Below are 16,285 nucleotides of genomic sequence, written 5' to 3' on the forward strand. Positions count from 1 at the left end.
TGCCGGAAGATGAGCCCCTCAGGTTGGAAGGTGTCCAATATGCTACTGGGGAAGAGCAGAGGGCTAGTACTAGTAGCACCAGAAAGAATGAAGCGACTGGGTCAAAGCCGAAAGGACACTCAGTTGCAGATGTATCTGGTGGTGAAAGGAGAGTCCAATGCTGTAAAGATCTATACTGGAATGTAAGAACCATGAATCAAGGCAAGCTGGATGTGGTCAAACAAGAGATGACAAGACTGAACTTCAACATCTTAGGAATCCGTGAACTAAAATGGACAGGAATGGGAGAATTCAATTCAGATGACGATCAGGTATACTACTGCGGGCAAGAATCCCTCAGAAGAAATGGAGTAGCCTTCATAGTAAATAAAAGAGTAGGAAAAGCAGTACTGGGATACTATCTCCAAAATGACAGAATGATTTCAGTTCGAATCCAAGGCAAACCATTCAACATCACAGTAGTCCAAGCCTATGCCCCAATCACTGGTGCTGAAGAGGCTGACGTTGACCAGTTCTATGAAGGCCTACAACACCTTCAAGAATTAACTCCAAAAAATGATGTCCTTATCATCATGGGGGATTGGAATGCTAAAGTAGGAAGCCAAAAGATAACCGGAATAACAGGCAAGTTTGGCCTTGGAGTACAAAATGAAGTAGGGCACAGGCTGGTAGAATTTTGTCAAGAGAATACAATGGTCATAGCAAACACTCTTTTCCAACAACCCAAGAGACAACGCTACACATGGACATCACCAGACGGTCAGCACAGAAATCAGGTGGACTATGTGCTCAGCAGCCAAAGATGGAGAAGCTCTATACAGTCAGTAAAAACTAGACCAGGAGCTGACTGTTGCAAAATTTAGGCTTAAATTGAAGAAAGTAGGGAAAAGCACTAGGCCACTCAGGTATGACCTAAATCATATCCCTGATGAATATACAGTAGAGGTGACAAATAGATTTAAGGAATTAGATCTGATAGACAGATTGCCTGAAAAACTATGGATGGAAGTTCGCAGCATTGTACAAGAGATAGCAACTAAAACTGTCTCAAAGAAAAAGAAATGCAAGAAAGCATTTCTGAGAAAGCTTTACAAATAGCTGAGGAAAGAAGGGAAGCGAAAGGCAAGGGAGAAAGAGAAAGATGCACCCAACTGAATGCAGAATTCCAGAGAATAGCTAGAAGAGATAAGAATGCCTTCTTCAATGAACAGTGCAAAGAAATAGAAGAAAACTATACAATAGGGAGGACCAGAGATCTCTTCAAGAAAATTGGAGATGTGAAGGCAACGTTTCATGCAAAGATGGGCATGATAAAGACCAAAATGGCAGGGACCTAACAGAGGAAGAAGAGATTAAGAAGACGTGCCAAGATTACTTAGAAGAACTATACAAGAAAGAGTTTAACGTCCCTGATAACCACGATGGGGTGGTCACTGACCTTGAGCCAGACATCCTGGAATGTGAAGTCAAATGGGCCTTAGGAAGTCTGAGCAACAACAAAGCTAGTGGAGGTGACAATATTCCAGCTGAGCTATTCAAAATCTTAAAAGATGATGCAGTAAAAGTGCTACACTCAATATGCCAGCAAATTTGGAAAACTCAACGGTGGCCACAGGATTGGAAAAGGTCAGTTTACATTCCGATCCCAAAGAAGGGCAATGCCAAAGAATGTTCAAGCTACCGCACCATTGCACTCATTTCACATGCTAGCAAAGTTGTGCTCAAAATCGTACAAACTAGGCTCCAGCAGTCGGTGGACTAAGAACTACCAGAAGTACAGGCAGGATTTTGAAGAGGGAGAGGAACTAGAGATCAAATTGCCAACATACGCTGGATCATGGAGAAAGCTAGGGAGTTCCAGAAAAACATCTACTTCTGCTTCATTGAGTATGCTAAAGCCTTTGATTGTGCGGAACACAACAAATTATGGCAAGTCCTTAAAGAGAGGGGAGTGCCAGACCGAGGTTTCGGCAAGGGGCGGCATAGAAATGTTATAATAATAATAATAATTAATTGTCTCTTGAAAAACCTGTATGTGGGTCAAGAAGCAACAGTGAAAACTGGACACTGAACCACTGATTGGTTCAAAATAGAGAAAGGAGTTTGGCAAGGCTGTATACTGTTGCCCTGCCTATTTAACTTATATGCAGAGCACATCATGAGAAAGGCGCAGCTAGATGAATCACAAGTTGCAATTAAGATTGCCAGGAGAAATATCAACAACCTCAGATATGCAGATGATACCACTCTCATGGCAGAAAGTGAAGAGGAACTAAAGAGCCTCTTGATGCTGGTGAAGGAGGAGAGCGCAAACGTTGGTTTGAAACTCAACATTAAGAAAACTAAGATCATGGCATCCGGTCCTCTCATTTCCTGGCAAATAGATGAGGAAGAAATGGAGATAGTGACAGATTTTATTTTCCTGGGCTCCAAGATCACCGCAGATGGGGACTGCAGCCAAGAAATTAAAAGACGCTTGCTCCTTGGGAGGAAAGGTATGGCAATTCTAGACAGCATACTAAAAAGCAGAGACATCACCCTGCCAACAAAAGTGCATATAGTCAAGGCTATGGATTTCCCAGTTCCAATGTATGGCTGTGAAAGCTGGACCATAAGGAAGGCTGAGCACCGAAGGATTGAGGCCTTTGAATTGTGGTGCTGGAGAAGACTCCTGCGAGTCCCTTGGCTGCTAGGTGATCAAACCATTCAGTCCTAGAGATCAACCCTGACTGCTCTTTAGAACGCCAGATACTGAAGATGAAACTCAAATACTTTGGCCACCTAATGAGAAGGAAGGACTCCCTGGAGAAGAGCCTAATGCTGGAAACAATAGAGGGCAAAAGAAGAAGGGGACGGCAGAGGATGAGGTGGCTGAATGGAATCACTGAAGCAGTTGGTGTGAGCTTAAGTGGACTCCGGGGGATGGTGGAGGACAGGAAGGTCTGGAGGAATGTTGTCCATGGGGTCACGATGGGTCGGACACGACTTCGCGACTAACAACAACAAGAGTTGGAAGGGGCCATGAAGGCCATCGAGTCCAGCCCCCTGCTGTAGCAGGACACCACGTCACACCATCCCACTCAGATGGCTGTCCAGTTTTGCCTTGAATGTCTCTAGGGTGGGAGAGCCCACCATCTCTTTAGGCAGCTGGTTCCACTGTTACATTGCTCTAAAAGTGAGGAAGCTTTTCCTGATGTCTGGCCTGAATCTGGGTTGTTGCAACTCGTAATTTGGTCATCCTCTTCTTCTGCCTTTGACTTTGCCCAGCATATGATCCCAGAACTTAGGGAGGATGGCACTGACCTCCCTAAGGTGATCTCCACATCTAATCACCATGTAAGATACTGTGTACAGGTGAGATTCTAACTGCCCATCTTCTTGGTCACTCTGCTGAGATAGTGATTGGTTAGATCCAAGCAGGCCCAACTGTCTCCTGACTTCGCCCTAATTAATTCTGGGAGCAGAATTTAGGGTTCCTTTGTAGAAAATAAACACGGAAGAAAACGTCTATGGATTTAACTGTGCTGTAGCCAGCCAGAGTCAGATCTGACACAATGACAGAAGCAGGTGAGCTGGTACCTGTGGCGTGCGGGGAGGTGGCATCCTTGCTTTCTCTCTGTGTGGTGCGTGCTATGGCTTCATCCATCTCTTGTTCAGAAACCTAGTAGGAAGTTGAAAAGGACACAAATGCTTATGCTGCAAATGATATGTTCACTTCAGGTTTACGCTTGTTTCTTTTCATAGTTCGGAGCAGAAGTATCAGAGACGAGAACCTTGAAAGGTTGGTGCTGGCTGAATGACACAGGTAATGTTTGGTGACCTTGAAACAAGTCTTCTGTGGTTACTTTTCACAAAAGAACATATGCGCATTATGCCTGATTAGAGTGGCTGTCCATTTACTGCAGGATCCTCTGGAACCTACAAACAGAGGGCAGCCAGATGCTACAGTGCAGATAATAAGTAGGGCAAGAGGCCAACATGCACCTTCTGTTAATCCCCAGTATCTGGGGAAGCAGGAGACTGAAATGACAAATATATGGCATTCCATGTAATGATTCTAAACACGTAAAGGCAGAACTGTAATACAATTAGGATAATTGGTTATATTATTTAAGTATACTCGCTTATTATCCAATGACACAATATAGAGGCATTCATGAGGGAAGCTTAACATCGTGTATTTGCATATAAACAAAATGTGACCATTGATTGCTAGATTGCAAGACAGGTGCAAGACATAGAATCACAGGATCGTAAAATAGTAGTCCTAAAAGGGGCCAAGAAGGCCACTGGGTTTACCCTCTGCAATGCAGACTCCAAGCTAAAGCATCGCTAGCAGATGGCTGTCCCGTTGCATCTTCAATGAATCCAGTCTGGGAGAGTCCACAAACCCCTTAATGCAGTTTTCCATAACTTGGTCACCTTCAGAGACATTTGGACCACAACTCCCAGAATTCCCATCCAGCAGGGCCACTGACTAGGTATTCTGGGTGTTGCAGTCCAAAAATGCCTGGAAGGCCCAAGGTGGGGGAAGGCTGCCCTAAGTAATTGGTTCAATCAGGGGCCTTTCCCCTTATTTTTTCCCCCAGACTTGGCTCTCCAAAACAGTTCCAGGAGACTGGACCGAGGGTAGACACTCTTTTAATTTTCCAGAATGTCCATAAGTGATGCAAGATCAGGGGCATTCTGGGAAATGGAAAGGGTAACTAGGCCTAGGTACTTAACACTGCTTAGAGCACTGCCCAGAGACAGAGGAAGGACCTCGCTGGAGGACACATTCCTCAGGGCCCCCTCAAACCTAAAGCCAATCAAGAGATCTGTGATTACTTGAGCAGCTATTCGCTTTAATTCTTACTGAGTAGATGCAGCTTCGTACTGGTTGGAATAGGCCTTAGTTTGATTCGGTGAGGTACTGAGGCAACTTGTGCATCGATCAGACTTGAACACATGGTGCCTGCTCCCTCTGAGTGACACCATACCTGCTGGCACACTTCGGCATGGCCACTGCCAAAGTGTCCTTCTGCAGCAGGGGGCTGCCCAGGCTGCCCTGAGGGGTTTTGCTCCACAGCAGGAAGCAGGCGCGGCACTCTGTCCCTCGGGCTGTTCATCTCCCTCGCTCCAAACTTCACAGAGCAAAGTTACGCGATGGCTAGGAAAGACTGCCCCTAGTTGCTGAAGACATTACTGAAGGACACAGAAAAGGACAAGGACCCTTGATATAAATGAATGAAAATTAATTAAGGGTACAATCCTGTACCTCTTTAGGCAGAAAAAGGCCCTATGAATGCCAGCTTTCTCCAGCCAGCCATGCTGCCTACTGTAGGGCTTTTTCTTTTCTCTTCTTTTCTTCGTGCCTAAGCATTCATAAGTTTGCACCTTAACTAATTTTATCAACAAAATAACTCTGAGGAGCACATCTCTTGAGCCCCTTAGAGGGAAGCTAAATGTCAGGTGTTCAGGTTTTGTAATCTTGGCACTATAGCATGGACGGGAGCCAAACAGGTAGGAAGGGAGGCTGTTTTATTATCACTGGTGGTTTACTGATTATTGTGAACATTTTGATATGCATTTTAATAAAATGACTTTGTATTTTACAAAGTACAAAAGCAATTGCTGTGATCAAAATCTTTTATTTTCCTAAAATGTACCCAATAATACTGTCTCTGAGAAATAGCATGGCAAAGGAACTGAAACTCAAATCCAACTCTGTTTGTGATGTCAGTATCCAGTGCATTTTTTGAGAAGTGAATTAGGCATCAAGGCAGATCAGAAATATGAAGCACTTTGAAGAGAGAGCTGCTGAATGAACCCCCAAAGCAAACTCAGCAGTTTCAACAAGGTTTCAGTGTCACATTCACTCAGAATAACAAGGAAGAAAGAAAAAAATACCTTAAGTGGTATTGGTTTTGGGAGTACATAAAAACCCAGAATACCAGATAATTTGGTAACAAAAACAGTCTGTCTGATGGAATGTAGATTGGCTATAAAAACATGTACATTTAAAGTATGTCTTTCCTATGTTTGTCTGTGTATGCCTTTTCTGTAAAACTGTACAGAGAGCAACTTGAAAATAGGTGCAAATCACGCACAAAATTTAGTAAAAGTACACAAAGGATATATATATGAGACCTAGAACAGCAGCAAGGAATTGGATGACCTCCAGATGTTTTGGGCTAGAGCTCCCATCAGCCTCAGATAGCATAATGGTCATGGATTATGGCACTTACAGATCCTAACTTCTGGAGACCAATTGGTGGCTTAACCCAATCTAGAATAGTGAGAGCAATGGCAATTGTCCACTTTGACACAGAAGAGACTCTGGAATACAAAGTTCTCTGTAGTACCAGGGGAGGATTAGATTACATGGAATTCAGTTGTGAAATAGCAGATTTTGGCTGAACCTTAGGATTTTTTTAATTGATTGCCAGTGAGATTGGGGTGAGAGTTGCATTTCCTGGAGGGCTTCAAGCACAGGCTGCTAGTCACCTGTTGGCAACACTGGAGTTCTGGATTTCTTGCACTGAGCAGAGGATTAGACCAATGACCTACCATAGCCTTCCCCATCCTGTTGCCTTCTACATGTGCAGGACTGCATCTCCCAAAATGCCATCTTAGAGGTCAAAAGGGTAGGGACAGGTGGCCTGCAAGGCTCAGTCCAATTTTATGATTCTGCTCCTGCAGAAGAACACTGGTCCAAAACTGCTGTGTAAGAAATTGCTACCTCAGCCCTGGCCCTGCCACCCTGTCATTTTTTCACGATGCAAGTGTCCACACCGAAAAAGCCCTTCTCTACGCCTTAAAATCTATCTCACTGTAGCACACAAAGGGACACAGAACAGGGCTGCTACAAGGGCAGACTATAAAGGGCATAAAGCAAAATTTGGCTGAAGCAGTTCTCTGAAACTGGCAGGAGCCAGATTCTTTGGGCTCTGAAGGATGATTACCAGCATCTTTCGTTCTAGGGCGAGTGCATGCTGAACCCCTCTGGTGAACCAGGTTCTGGCCTCATTTGCCATGAAACTCATTTGCTGACTTTAGGTCAACTGGTTAATCTTCCTAAGCCTAACCCAGCTCACAGTGTTATTGTGAAGGTAAAACAAAAAGTGGGAGAAGACGAGTAGGGACTAGAATCCAAATTGCCTGAGTCCCAGTCCTATGCTCTTAACTAGTATGCCACACTGACTCTCAATTAAGCTTAGCGACACACTTCAGGCAAGATGGACTGAATCCCATTGCCACAGAATGTTTCAACATACACACCCTTTTCAGTCAGTTCCAGACACAAAGCTGCAGGTCAGTGCTTGGCCCAAGCTTCATGATTCACACGTTTTCTTCTTGCCTTTGTCTTGATAGAGTCTCTGGACTAATTCAAAACATTCTGTTCTGTTCTACTGCGTACCTTTGGATTGGGATGGCGGCTAACGATAAGGCTAACTGGGCCTGGACCACATTCACTCAAAATGGCGTAAGCTTCACTCAGAGCCGCATGACGCAAACTGACCGAATCCGCCTCCAGGATCTGATCCCCACGGCTAAGGAAACAAAGACATCCAGTTTAATATGCCTGCCGGATAGTAAGCAAACAGAAAGTGATGGTTTTTTGACAGGGTGGGAAATAGACTGCAACAATGCACAGACAGTGCAACCTGAGTGGAGGAATGACCGACGTGGCGCAGTGTCATCCAGCTGTCCCATTTTAAGCAGTTATTCTTTCCTAGTCTCAATTTAGTTGGGGGCAGGGAAGGCTGGATCAGATTTTGATTCCCGTCACTCTTGCATGTGTTAAATCCTAAGTGTGCTGTGCTCTCTTTTTGCATTGATCTAGAGAGTTAGTCAGAAAAGTCAAGATCTGACAGAGGGCCTACCCCATATGCTGCTAAGAGCATCGCCTAGGATCTTCTTCCAGGTGCCTCCTCTGAGGGATGTTTGGAAACTGGCAGCAAGAAACGGTGTCTTCTTCGTGATGGTCTCCTGATTCTGGAGCACTCTCCTCAATGAGGCCTATATGGCACCAATATGCGCACATTCCCATGGCCACTGCAAGCTGTCTAAGTGGCCACCTGACAGGTTGGGCTCACAGCTACAACCTCAGAAATTGGACTCCGATCCCAACACACCCTCCTTCCATGTTCGCAGCCAGCACACATGCCTTCAGCACTAACACTGGGGGGCATTGGGAGGAGTGGGGAGGGCAGGGCAGGAGAAACGCAGAGGCAACTGAATGCCGGATCAACCTCTGGTTTGGAGGCTTATGGACAGCCACACTGGGTGGCACCCTTAATCCAGCTTTCACCGTGTTTCTTTTACAAAGCAAAAGGTGAGTTGAGGAAATTTTAATCTTCCCCACTTCAAATGTGTGTGTGTGCGTGCAGGTCTGCAGGCCTGAGGGCAACAGGGCTGTCCATCCCGGGTTAGACATATTGAGCCTAATTAATTAATAAGCACTAGGTAAGAACTAACGGTGAGGCTGCCAGTATATCACAGATCCTGCCACGATCATGCACGCAGTGTCATCCGCTCTTGGGGACCATGGGCAATGCACTTCCCAGACTTCCCAACATCAGAAGCATCATCTGTGCATGCCTACAGGAATACTGAGAACTCAAGGAAGCTCTGCTGAAAGCTCTCCCCAGCAATGACAGATATGTTCTGAGAAGGAAAACTGGTCCGTGGCAGCAGTTCAGGGGATAGAGTCCTCTATTCAATTTTGTACTCCTGATGACAAAAACAATTCAGATACATCCAGTATGTTGGGGAGAACCTACCCCCAGACAGTAACATAATTGTTGCTGTTAGATTCAGGACTAACCTTAACCTTCCATCCATCTTGGCCACGGATCCTGGGGCCAAGCTGTGGATGTAAATACCTGGAAGGCTATTCTCCAGAGTGAGGCAGCAAACACCGATGCCCAGCCCAACACCTGGTTCTGTGGTGAGATGAAGAGCAAAGACTGAGACCGTTTGCACTCACTCTGCCTTACAACAATCACAAGGGGCACAGCACGTACTCAGGCCTGCTCTTTCAAGCTACTTAGAAGAGCAGCGAAGAGAAAGGCTCATGCTCACCGGGGGCACTGAAATGGCAACTGGGGGGTATCAGACAGAAATTCAGCCTGTGGACCAAATACTGGAGACGTCCCCTGGAAGGGATGGAAGGGAACAGCTCAGTTCGCTGTCCCTCCCACTCCACGCCCCAGGAGCGCACATCAGCCATGCTGCGGTAGGGCAGGCTGGCTTATCTTAAAAGCCACTGTGCTCTTCCTTTACGTGTAAGTTGGTTTCTCCCCAGTCTTATGCACCCTTATTCTGAACACAATTAGCAGAAGCAGGGAGGGGGGAATCTGGTAGTGTTGGCTTCCTCCCACATCTTCACGATGAAGTAGACTAAGGATCCCATGGGCTAAACAAAACACCTGCACACACGCACACCCAAATCCCGAATAAACTCAATTTAAGGCATAAACCATCCAAACAGACTGCTAGTTCTTCCACACATGGGGGAAGAAACAACTTTGAAGTGATCCATCAGATGGTGCCTTCCATCAGCTCCTTCCTGGGTACCTTCAGTGAAGTTGATTTAAAATGAACTTCCTTTTGTAGCACTGAGTACATGCAAGCAACCATGTTCCTCTCTCCCCCCACCTCACCCAAAAAACTGCCTCTAGGGATTCCTACCCCCACCCCAGAACCTCTCAGAAATGCTCCAGTGTCCTCAAACCTTTGCTGAGAGTCACTTCCATGACGATCCTGTCTTTTGGCCCCGGCCCCTTACGATTTGGGGTGGTGACCTCAGCATCCTCACAGCCAGGTAAAGGTGGTCCTCCACTGGTGCTCGAGCTGGGGGAGCTGGATCGGCTCAGTAACGTAGGAGTTGGGCATGGAGTAAGGCTTGGGCTGCGAAGTCTGGTTCGTACCGTAAGGGTCACCACGCCTTTCTTGAGTTGCTGAAGAGGTAACAGCAGCTTGTTATGGTTCATGATGTTGTCTTCTAGTGACATGCAAGCAGCTTCCAAATCACACAATGAAAGGATGAGTGAAGATTGCCAGCAGGTTTCTTGCTTGTCTGAATCAGGAATAGGGAATGTGTGGCTCTCCCTACAACTCCCATCCTCTCTCATCATGGACCATACTGGCTAGGGCTAATGGGAACTGAAGAGATGGGAGTTGCAGTCCAACAACATCCAAACAGCCACATGCTTCCCATCCTTGATCTCAGTACAGCCCTCCTAGGGTGAAATGATATATGAACTCTGCAAAATGGTGGCCAAGAGAAACTGACCTGCACCTGACTTGCCTGAAATGTTTGGGGGCATATCCATCCAAAACATAAGAACAAAAGAAGCTGCCCTATCCCTGTTGGAACCACTGGTACTTTTGGTCTAGTACTGGCCACCTTACAATGGAGGAAGCAGCTCTTCAAGCTTCAGGCACCTGCTACCTGATGCAGAGATGCGCAAGTGAGTGAGGGGCACGTTCTCTCAGACTCTTTGAACAGCATCTTGCAGTTCAGCTTGTGCCCACTTCGCAATCGCACTGATCACTGTTTACTTTGCACAAACGGGATACTGACACAAACCAAATAATGATCAAGTGGGAGATGTGAACAAATCTCCCCCACATTTGTACAGATTTCTTATATAGATTAAGGATCAATAGATTTGATTGCACAAATCCAACTGGGATTTATGAATGAGATGGACACAAGCACGTATTCAACCATTTGCAGAATGTTTCTGTGAACATGCATTTGCACACACTTTTGGGGCTTCAAATTATGAGTTGCATGTCGTGCAACTCATAATAATGTTCTCATAGATCCCTGATCTGATCTTCTAAATCAGGGGAGCTGGGGTTGGGTTTAGGTTTAGGGTTAGGGCAAGGGACCTTCTGCGCACAAAGCATGTGCCCTACCCATTATGAGTCTGCCTGCCTCTCAGCCACCCACTAAAGTACTCATGGAGGACCGATGGAGAAATGTGATCTTTGATAACTGATCTCATCATGGCTACTGCTGGTTAAATTTTTTAGAAGTAGTGTTGAGGCAATTTTTTTATCATGTTAATATGATATTAGAGTGTTCATTCCATAACATGTTATGGAATTAATGTTATAAAATACCATGTTCAATATTATGGAATGAGTGATGGCTTTGTTACAGAACAGGCTGATGGCTTATACTTCCCCGGGGGGGACATGTTTGCTTCTCATGTGGAGGATTCAGACCCACACAGAAAGTAGTAATAATCTGCTAGTTCTAAAGGCACAGAACTTCTAGTCGGCATTTATTACACTTCATTTTATTGTGTTTCTACATTGCTCAATGACCAAAGCTCTCTTGCCAGTTTTTAAAGATTAAAACCATAAAAATACAATATAATATAAAACCAACCTAGTAAAATATAACAATTTTAAACTGTCAACAGGTAATCCCAGGAAAGTACTATACAACTTCAATTGCAGAAGGAATCAACAGATTTTTGAATTCACATTTTTGACTGTGTTCTATTTTTAAAATAAAGCTCGACAACAATCTGTCCAGCAACCTGGCACAGCAAAACATTGGCCAGGAAAGAACCTTCCTTCTTGATGTACTAAGTTTTCCTCAGTTGCAAGGATTCTTTTGCATGGGGAAATATCCCCAAAGTTGCACCCTTCATTTGGCCCTTAGGCCAGGAAACTCATATGGCCTGTGGAACTCATATGACAAAGGACTATAAGGCACCTTTGAAAAAAAAATACAGCACACTAATCAGTCTTGGGTCTGGGAACCAGTATCTGAATTTCCCATAACACGCCAGAGCAACACTCCAGCTGGGTCTGCAGAACCACTGAGAGGCCCCACCTGCAATGCTGTTACCTTAAATGTCTGAATGGCCTCCTGATGAGTCAGGCCTTGTAAAGACTCTCCATTAACTTCTAGGAGTTCATCTCCTGGTAACCAAAGGCAAAATCCACATCAGCATTTACATAGCAGATAAAGTGTTGGTCTTATAAGTATGTGCAGTCCTAGCCTCTCTCATGATCCTAATTTACACCTACGAGTATGTGTGAGTAACTTTGATTGCTTTGACTTCATTCCATGTGTTTCTATTGCCTTTATAGTGAAGACAAAGGAGAATTGCACAGAATTGGCATAAGATGAAACGCTCCACAACTATGACTTTTATTCTGAACTTCTGTTAGCATATATAGGATATGGGCTTTCTCAACAAAGGATTAGTAATGGTGGAGAATTACTTGTTCCCCAGTCTTGATCTTCTCCATGCACAGGCTGAGGGGATGGTTAGATCTGCTCTTCTGAGTCACATAGGGTGAAAATCCATGCCTGCCCTGGACCATGCATGAACTGAGCCTATATCCTAGAATATGCACCAGAGTTCCATGGCCACTATTACTTAGGAAGACTAGTCCATGTGGAAAGCAAGCTATCCTATTGTTCAGCTGACCTTATTTTGGCAGAATAAGCCAAGATACGTAATTTTTTTGCCAAGCATACAGTGCTTTCGCTTCCTGGTTTGCAGTGCACAGCAACCAAACCTCTTTCATTCAAATCGGGAAATGATGGCATGTAAGGAAACGCCACCAATGGCGAACTTCTGTATGGGGGCTTTTGTTCTGGCAGCTGCCATTTTGAACATTAGGGGCATGGCAGGGCAGGGTGTGCCATGGCTTGTCACTGCATGTGAACCTTGACAACCGTCCCAAGAACCCCCACTCACCAGGTTTGCACGTAACAAAAAACTCTGGCACAACCCCGCCATGCCTTGAATATTCAAGATCATGGCTGGGGCTGCTGTTGCAACAAGAAGCACCACAAGGCAATTCAATATTGGTGGCGTCTTGTTACACGCAAACTGAGCCCATGTTTATCAGGGTCAGAACAAGCCAAGATCTTAAACCAGGGTTTGAATTTGCTTTAAGATGATGGAGAGTTCCAAACCTGTCACCACAATTTCCTGATTTGGATCAAAGAGGAAGCTATGCTTAACTGGAGATTTCCTGCTTTGCTTGCCGCACACAGGTGCCACAAAGGCAGGGTGAAAGGACTTTGTGAGCAGGCAAAAGGTTTACACACATCTACTTATTAAACTGAGATGTGGTCATGTGAAACATAGAAACAGAGCGAGTCAGAAGGGGCCTCCTGGGCCATCTAGTCTGACCCCCGGCTCCAGCCAGCTCCGCTCACAACATGCCCATCATGTGCATGTCTAGCCTATCCTTGAACACCCTCATGTGAATGCAGCCAATCTTTTCAGTTGATAAAAATCACTACTTAACAAGCAGTTGAGCTGACAGAGATGTGTATTTTTTGCTACAATACCTTCCTTCAACCTGCCATCGGCTGCTGCAGCTCCATTTGGGAAAATGGTCTTCACAAAGATCCCCATGCGTCCTCGGGCAGAATCTTGCCCTCCCACAATGCTGAATCCAAGACCCTGCAATGCACAATGGAAATGGCTCTCAATCAAGTATCCCACAGGAAAGGTGATGCTACACGAAACAGCGGGTTTGCATTCATTTAGTGTTTACTTTGTGCAGATTTCATGGTGTTGACAAACCAGGCTGTGCCAGCTCAAATTCTTGCACCTAGATTCTGCACTAATGGAATCATCTTCAAGGAGTGCCCCATACACAGTGTATTATACTTAAGCCTGTCGGGAGCCAACCAGAGTTTGAACCTTCATGGTCAGTCTCTCCCAGTCTGGGAATGCTTGCAGCTGGAGAATCAGCTGCAACTGATAAAAGGCACCCTGGGCTACTGAGTTCAGATGGAGGGATGAGTGAGGAATCCATTCTGGGGTTGGGATACTTTGGATTCTCTGGCCTTGCTTCCCTGGGCTCCAGCCTGCTTTCTTATGGCTGTGAGTCTGGCTTCCTGGCAAGCATGCCAAGTGTCCATGCAGCGCTCACCAGAAACCGAGCCCTGTGCAAACTGCTTCCCTCTCCACGTATGTGACTTGTGGCCTTAGTTTCTGCTGCTCAGCTGGAGTTCTGTGAGCATCTGCAGATACGCTCTCAGCTCAGCTCACTTCCTGAGCCCGGGCCAAAGCAGGAGAGAACACCTAGTGTTCAGAAGAGAGCTGGACTTCAGATAAGGTCACTGCAACCCTAATCAGATGCACAGCTAGTGATGAAGTTGGATTTAGGAATACCCCCAAATTACGAACCTGCACTTTCTCAGGAAAAAGAATGAGCATCACTTCCCTAAAGCTGAGCACCACCTGCCCACTGTGTCCCTTTCTTGTCAGGATCCATGGTAGAGACAGGGAAGATCACACTTATTTTTGCATCAGGTATTTGGTGGGTTTACAGCAGAGATGGACAACGTGGTGCTTTGAGCAACAACAGACTCCTGGACACCTTCCTTGGGGCCTGCTCAGGTGCTTTAGGCAGCCAGCATTGTTTTTTATTGAAACAGGCCTCTGTTGGTGCAGGTCTCTGTGCTAAGCGCGCTGGAGATCAGACCTGGCTCTGCCTTTATTTAGCGTTCTTCATGGCAAATCATGCCTCTCACAGAGGCCATTTTGTGGTGGCACCCAGGACAGTTTCTCAAATTGCCAAATTTGGCCTAAAATGATTGCCAAGGCCTATCCTAGTGGCTCAGATGAACCCAGACAGACAGACACACACACACACTCACTAACTATTGGTCCTCCCCCACCAGAAACATTCTTACCTTGCCTTGTCCCTTCATCAGGACAATGTTTGAGATAATAGATGGCTGCGTTAATCGCCAAGGGTATTCAACCTGAGCGGCACTCAATGAGCGGGTGGATTTCTTAACAATATGGTACTCCTAGACAAATAAAACAATTGTAACACTTAGAGATGAGAGAACACTGCTTGTTTCATTTTTACCTGTGTGCGCATGTGTGTGCACATCAGCTTTTTGTGTGTGGTTTTTATTTCATCTCCTAAATATTTGGCAATTGTATTCCGTTTAAGTGCATATATTTATTTTAAATTATAGCAAGATTATGTATTTAAATAAATTGTATTTATCATTGTGTTATTTTGTCTTCAGTGTATTCATATAAGGTCCTACAACAAATCGTGGAAACATCAAATCACAAAATTGATTAGACAAAAGATGGACAGCAGTAAAACACCACATATAAATAAGTAGCGTAGAACAGGCCTAGCAGAGTAAAAATAGTATCAATCAATAAAAATATAGGCTACTGGTATGCTGAAAAATCAACAGCAAACACAAACACCAGCCGGTTCCAAAAGCTCTTTTCAAAAGTAGGTTTCCTCCTGACACCGTTAGGTGGTCAGTTATGTGGGCCAGATGGTCTTTCCTTGAGAGGGCATTCCTGAAGGCTGGTGCAGAGAACTGGAACAATTCCTTGCCTTTGAAGGAATGATTGTTCTTGTGTTCTCTTTCCCTGTTCCTTCCCCCTCCCTTTCCCCCTCCCCACACAAATGCAGTTTTCTTTCCTTACCTTGTTTTTGGGATGTTTCCTCTTTGTTTATACAGCTTCTGTGTTTTTTCCCCAAACATACAATGAACAAGGTTAAAAATAAAATACGGATGACTTGGCCATTTAATCGCAGTAAACTGGGTAGTCTCTCTCTCACCTGTCTGGTTCCTGTATCCAGATGCTGCGGAAGAGAGTGCTTTCTCCCTCCTCGGGAATATTTCACTGCTATTTCATAATTCACATCTCCGTTTTCCACTGTCAACTCATCATCTTCTCCCACGGATTCTAAACGAGTTGCTGCCCCTAAGGGATAACCCAGAGATGCCATTTATTATACATATATCAAAGCATCTTTTAACATCTGTCAGTTGCGATGGAATCAGGTACGTTATTTTCCACATTTTGCATGCTCATTCAGAAATGACTGATGGGCGCATTTCCTAAATCGTATAAACAAAGTATGATAAATTTTATTGTTATATATACAGACATGCACTGCATTCAAGTGGGTAGCAATTATTTATTAGAGAAGGGATAGATGTACACCATTCTTTCCTAAGCACTTGAAAAGCATAAGAAGCAGTCAGTGGTGAGTTTGAAGGCTTCCAGTGCAAGTTGCTATCAACAAATCAAGCTAAAAAGATTTAGATGTGCTCAAAGTAAGTTATGCAATCAATCAAAAGTCATGCATCCGTCCTATCAAAAACTGGGTTCTTTGTTTTAACGGCCCACGAAATTTGAGACCCGGCTATCATAAGAACTATGTTTGTATTGCATCTTGTTCCCTTACTCAGAATCAGAAGTTCTGCTCTGGGTTCCCCCACCAACAGAGGAACAATTGTCAGCATATAAAGGGCAGA

The 16,285-nt window shown here is 44.9% G+C and overlaps 1 protein-coding gene across 3 annotated transcripts in view; it reads right to left on the reverse strand.

Moving 5' to 3' along the window:
- PDZD2 (PDZ domain containing 2) overlaps positions 1-16,285 on the reverse strand; it is a 167,312-nt gene that overhangs the window by 36,515 nt on the left and 114,512 nt on the right. For all 3 annotated transcript variants that reach the window (XR_006414850.1, XM_044431370.1, XM_044431369.1), the window contains exons 7-14: positions 15,583-15,728; positions 14,678-14,797; positions 13,322-13,436; positions 11,858-11,931; positions 9,719-9,944; positions 8,810-8,927; positions 7,400-7,532; positions 3,580-3,661 (exon numbers count right to left, since the gene is read on the reverse strand). Coding sequence is in view for 2 of the 3 variants with exons in the window: in XM_044431370.1 (XP_044287305.1) it covers positions 3,580-3,661; positions 7,400-7,532; positions 8,810-8,927; positions 9,719-9,944; positions 11,858-11,931; positions 13,322-13,436; positions 14,678-14,797; positions 15,583-15,728 (1,014 nt within the window). In the remaining variant the exon portion in view is untranslated. The remainder of the gene's footprint in view (positions 1-3,579; positions 3,662-7,399; positions 7,533-8,809; positions 8,928-9,718; positions 9,945-11,857; positions 11,932-13,321; positions 13,437-14,677; positions 14,798-15,582; positions 15,729-16,285) is intronic.

Source organism: Varanus komodoensis, unplaced genomic scaffold, assembly GCF_004798865.1.
Source record: "Varanus komodoensis strain SLA01 unplaced genomic scaffold, ASM479886v1 scaffold22, whole genome shotgun sequence".
NCBI lineage: Eukaryota > Metazoa > Chordata > Lepidosauria > Squamata > Varanidae > Varanus > Varanus komodoensis.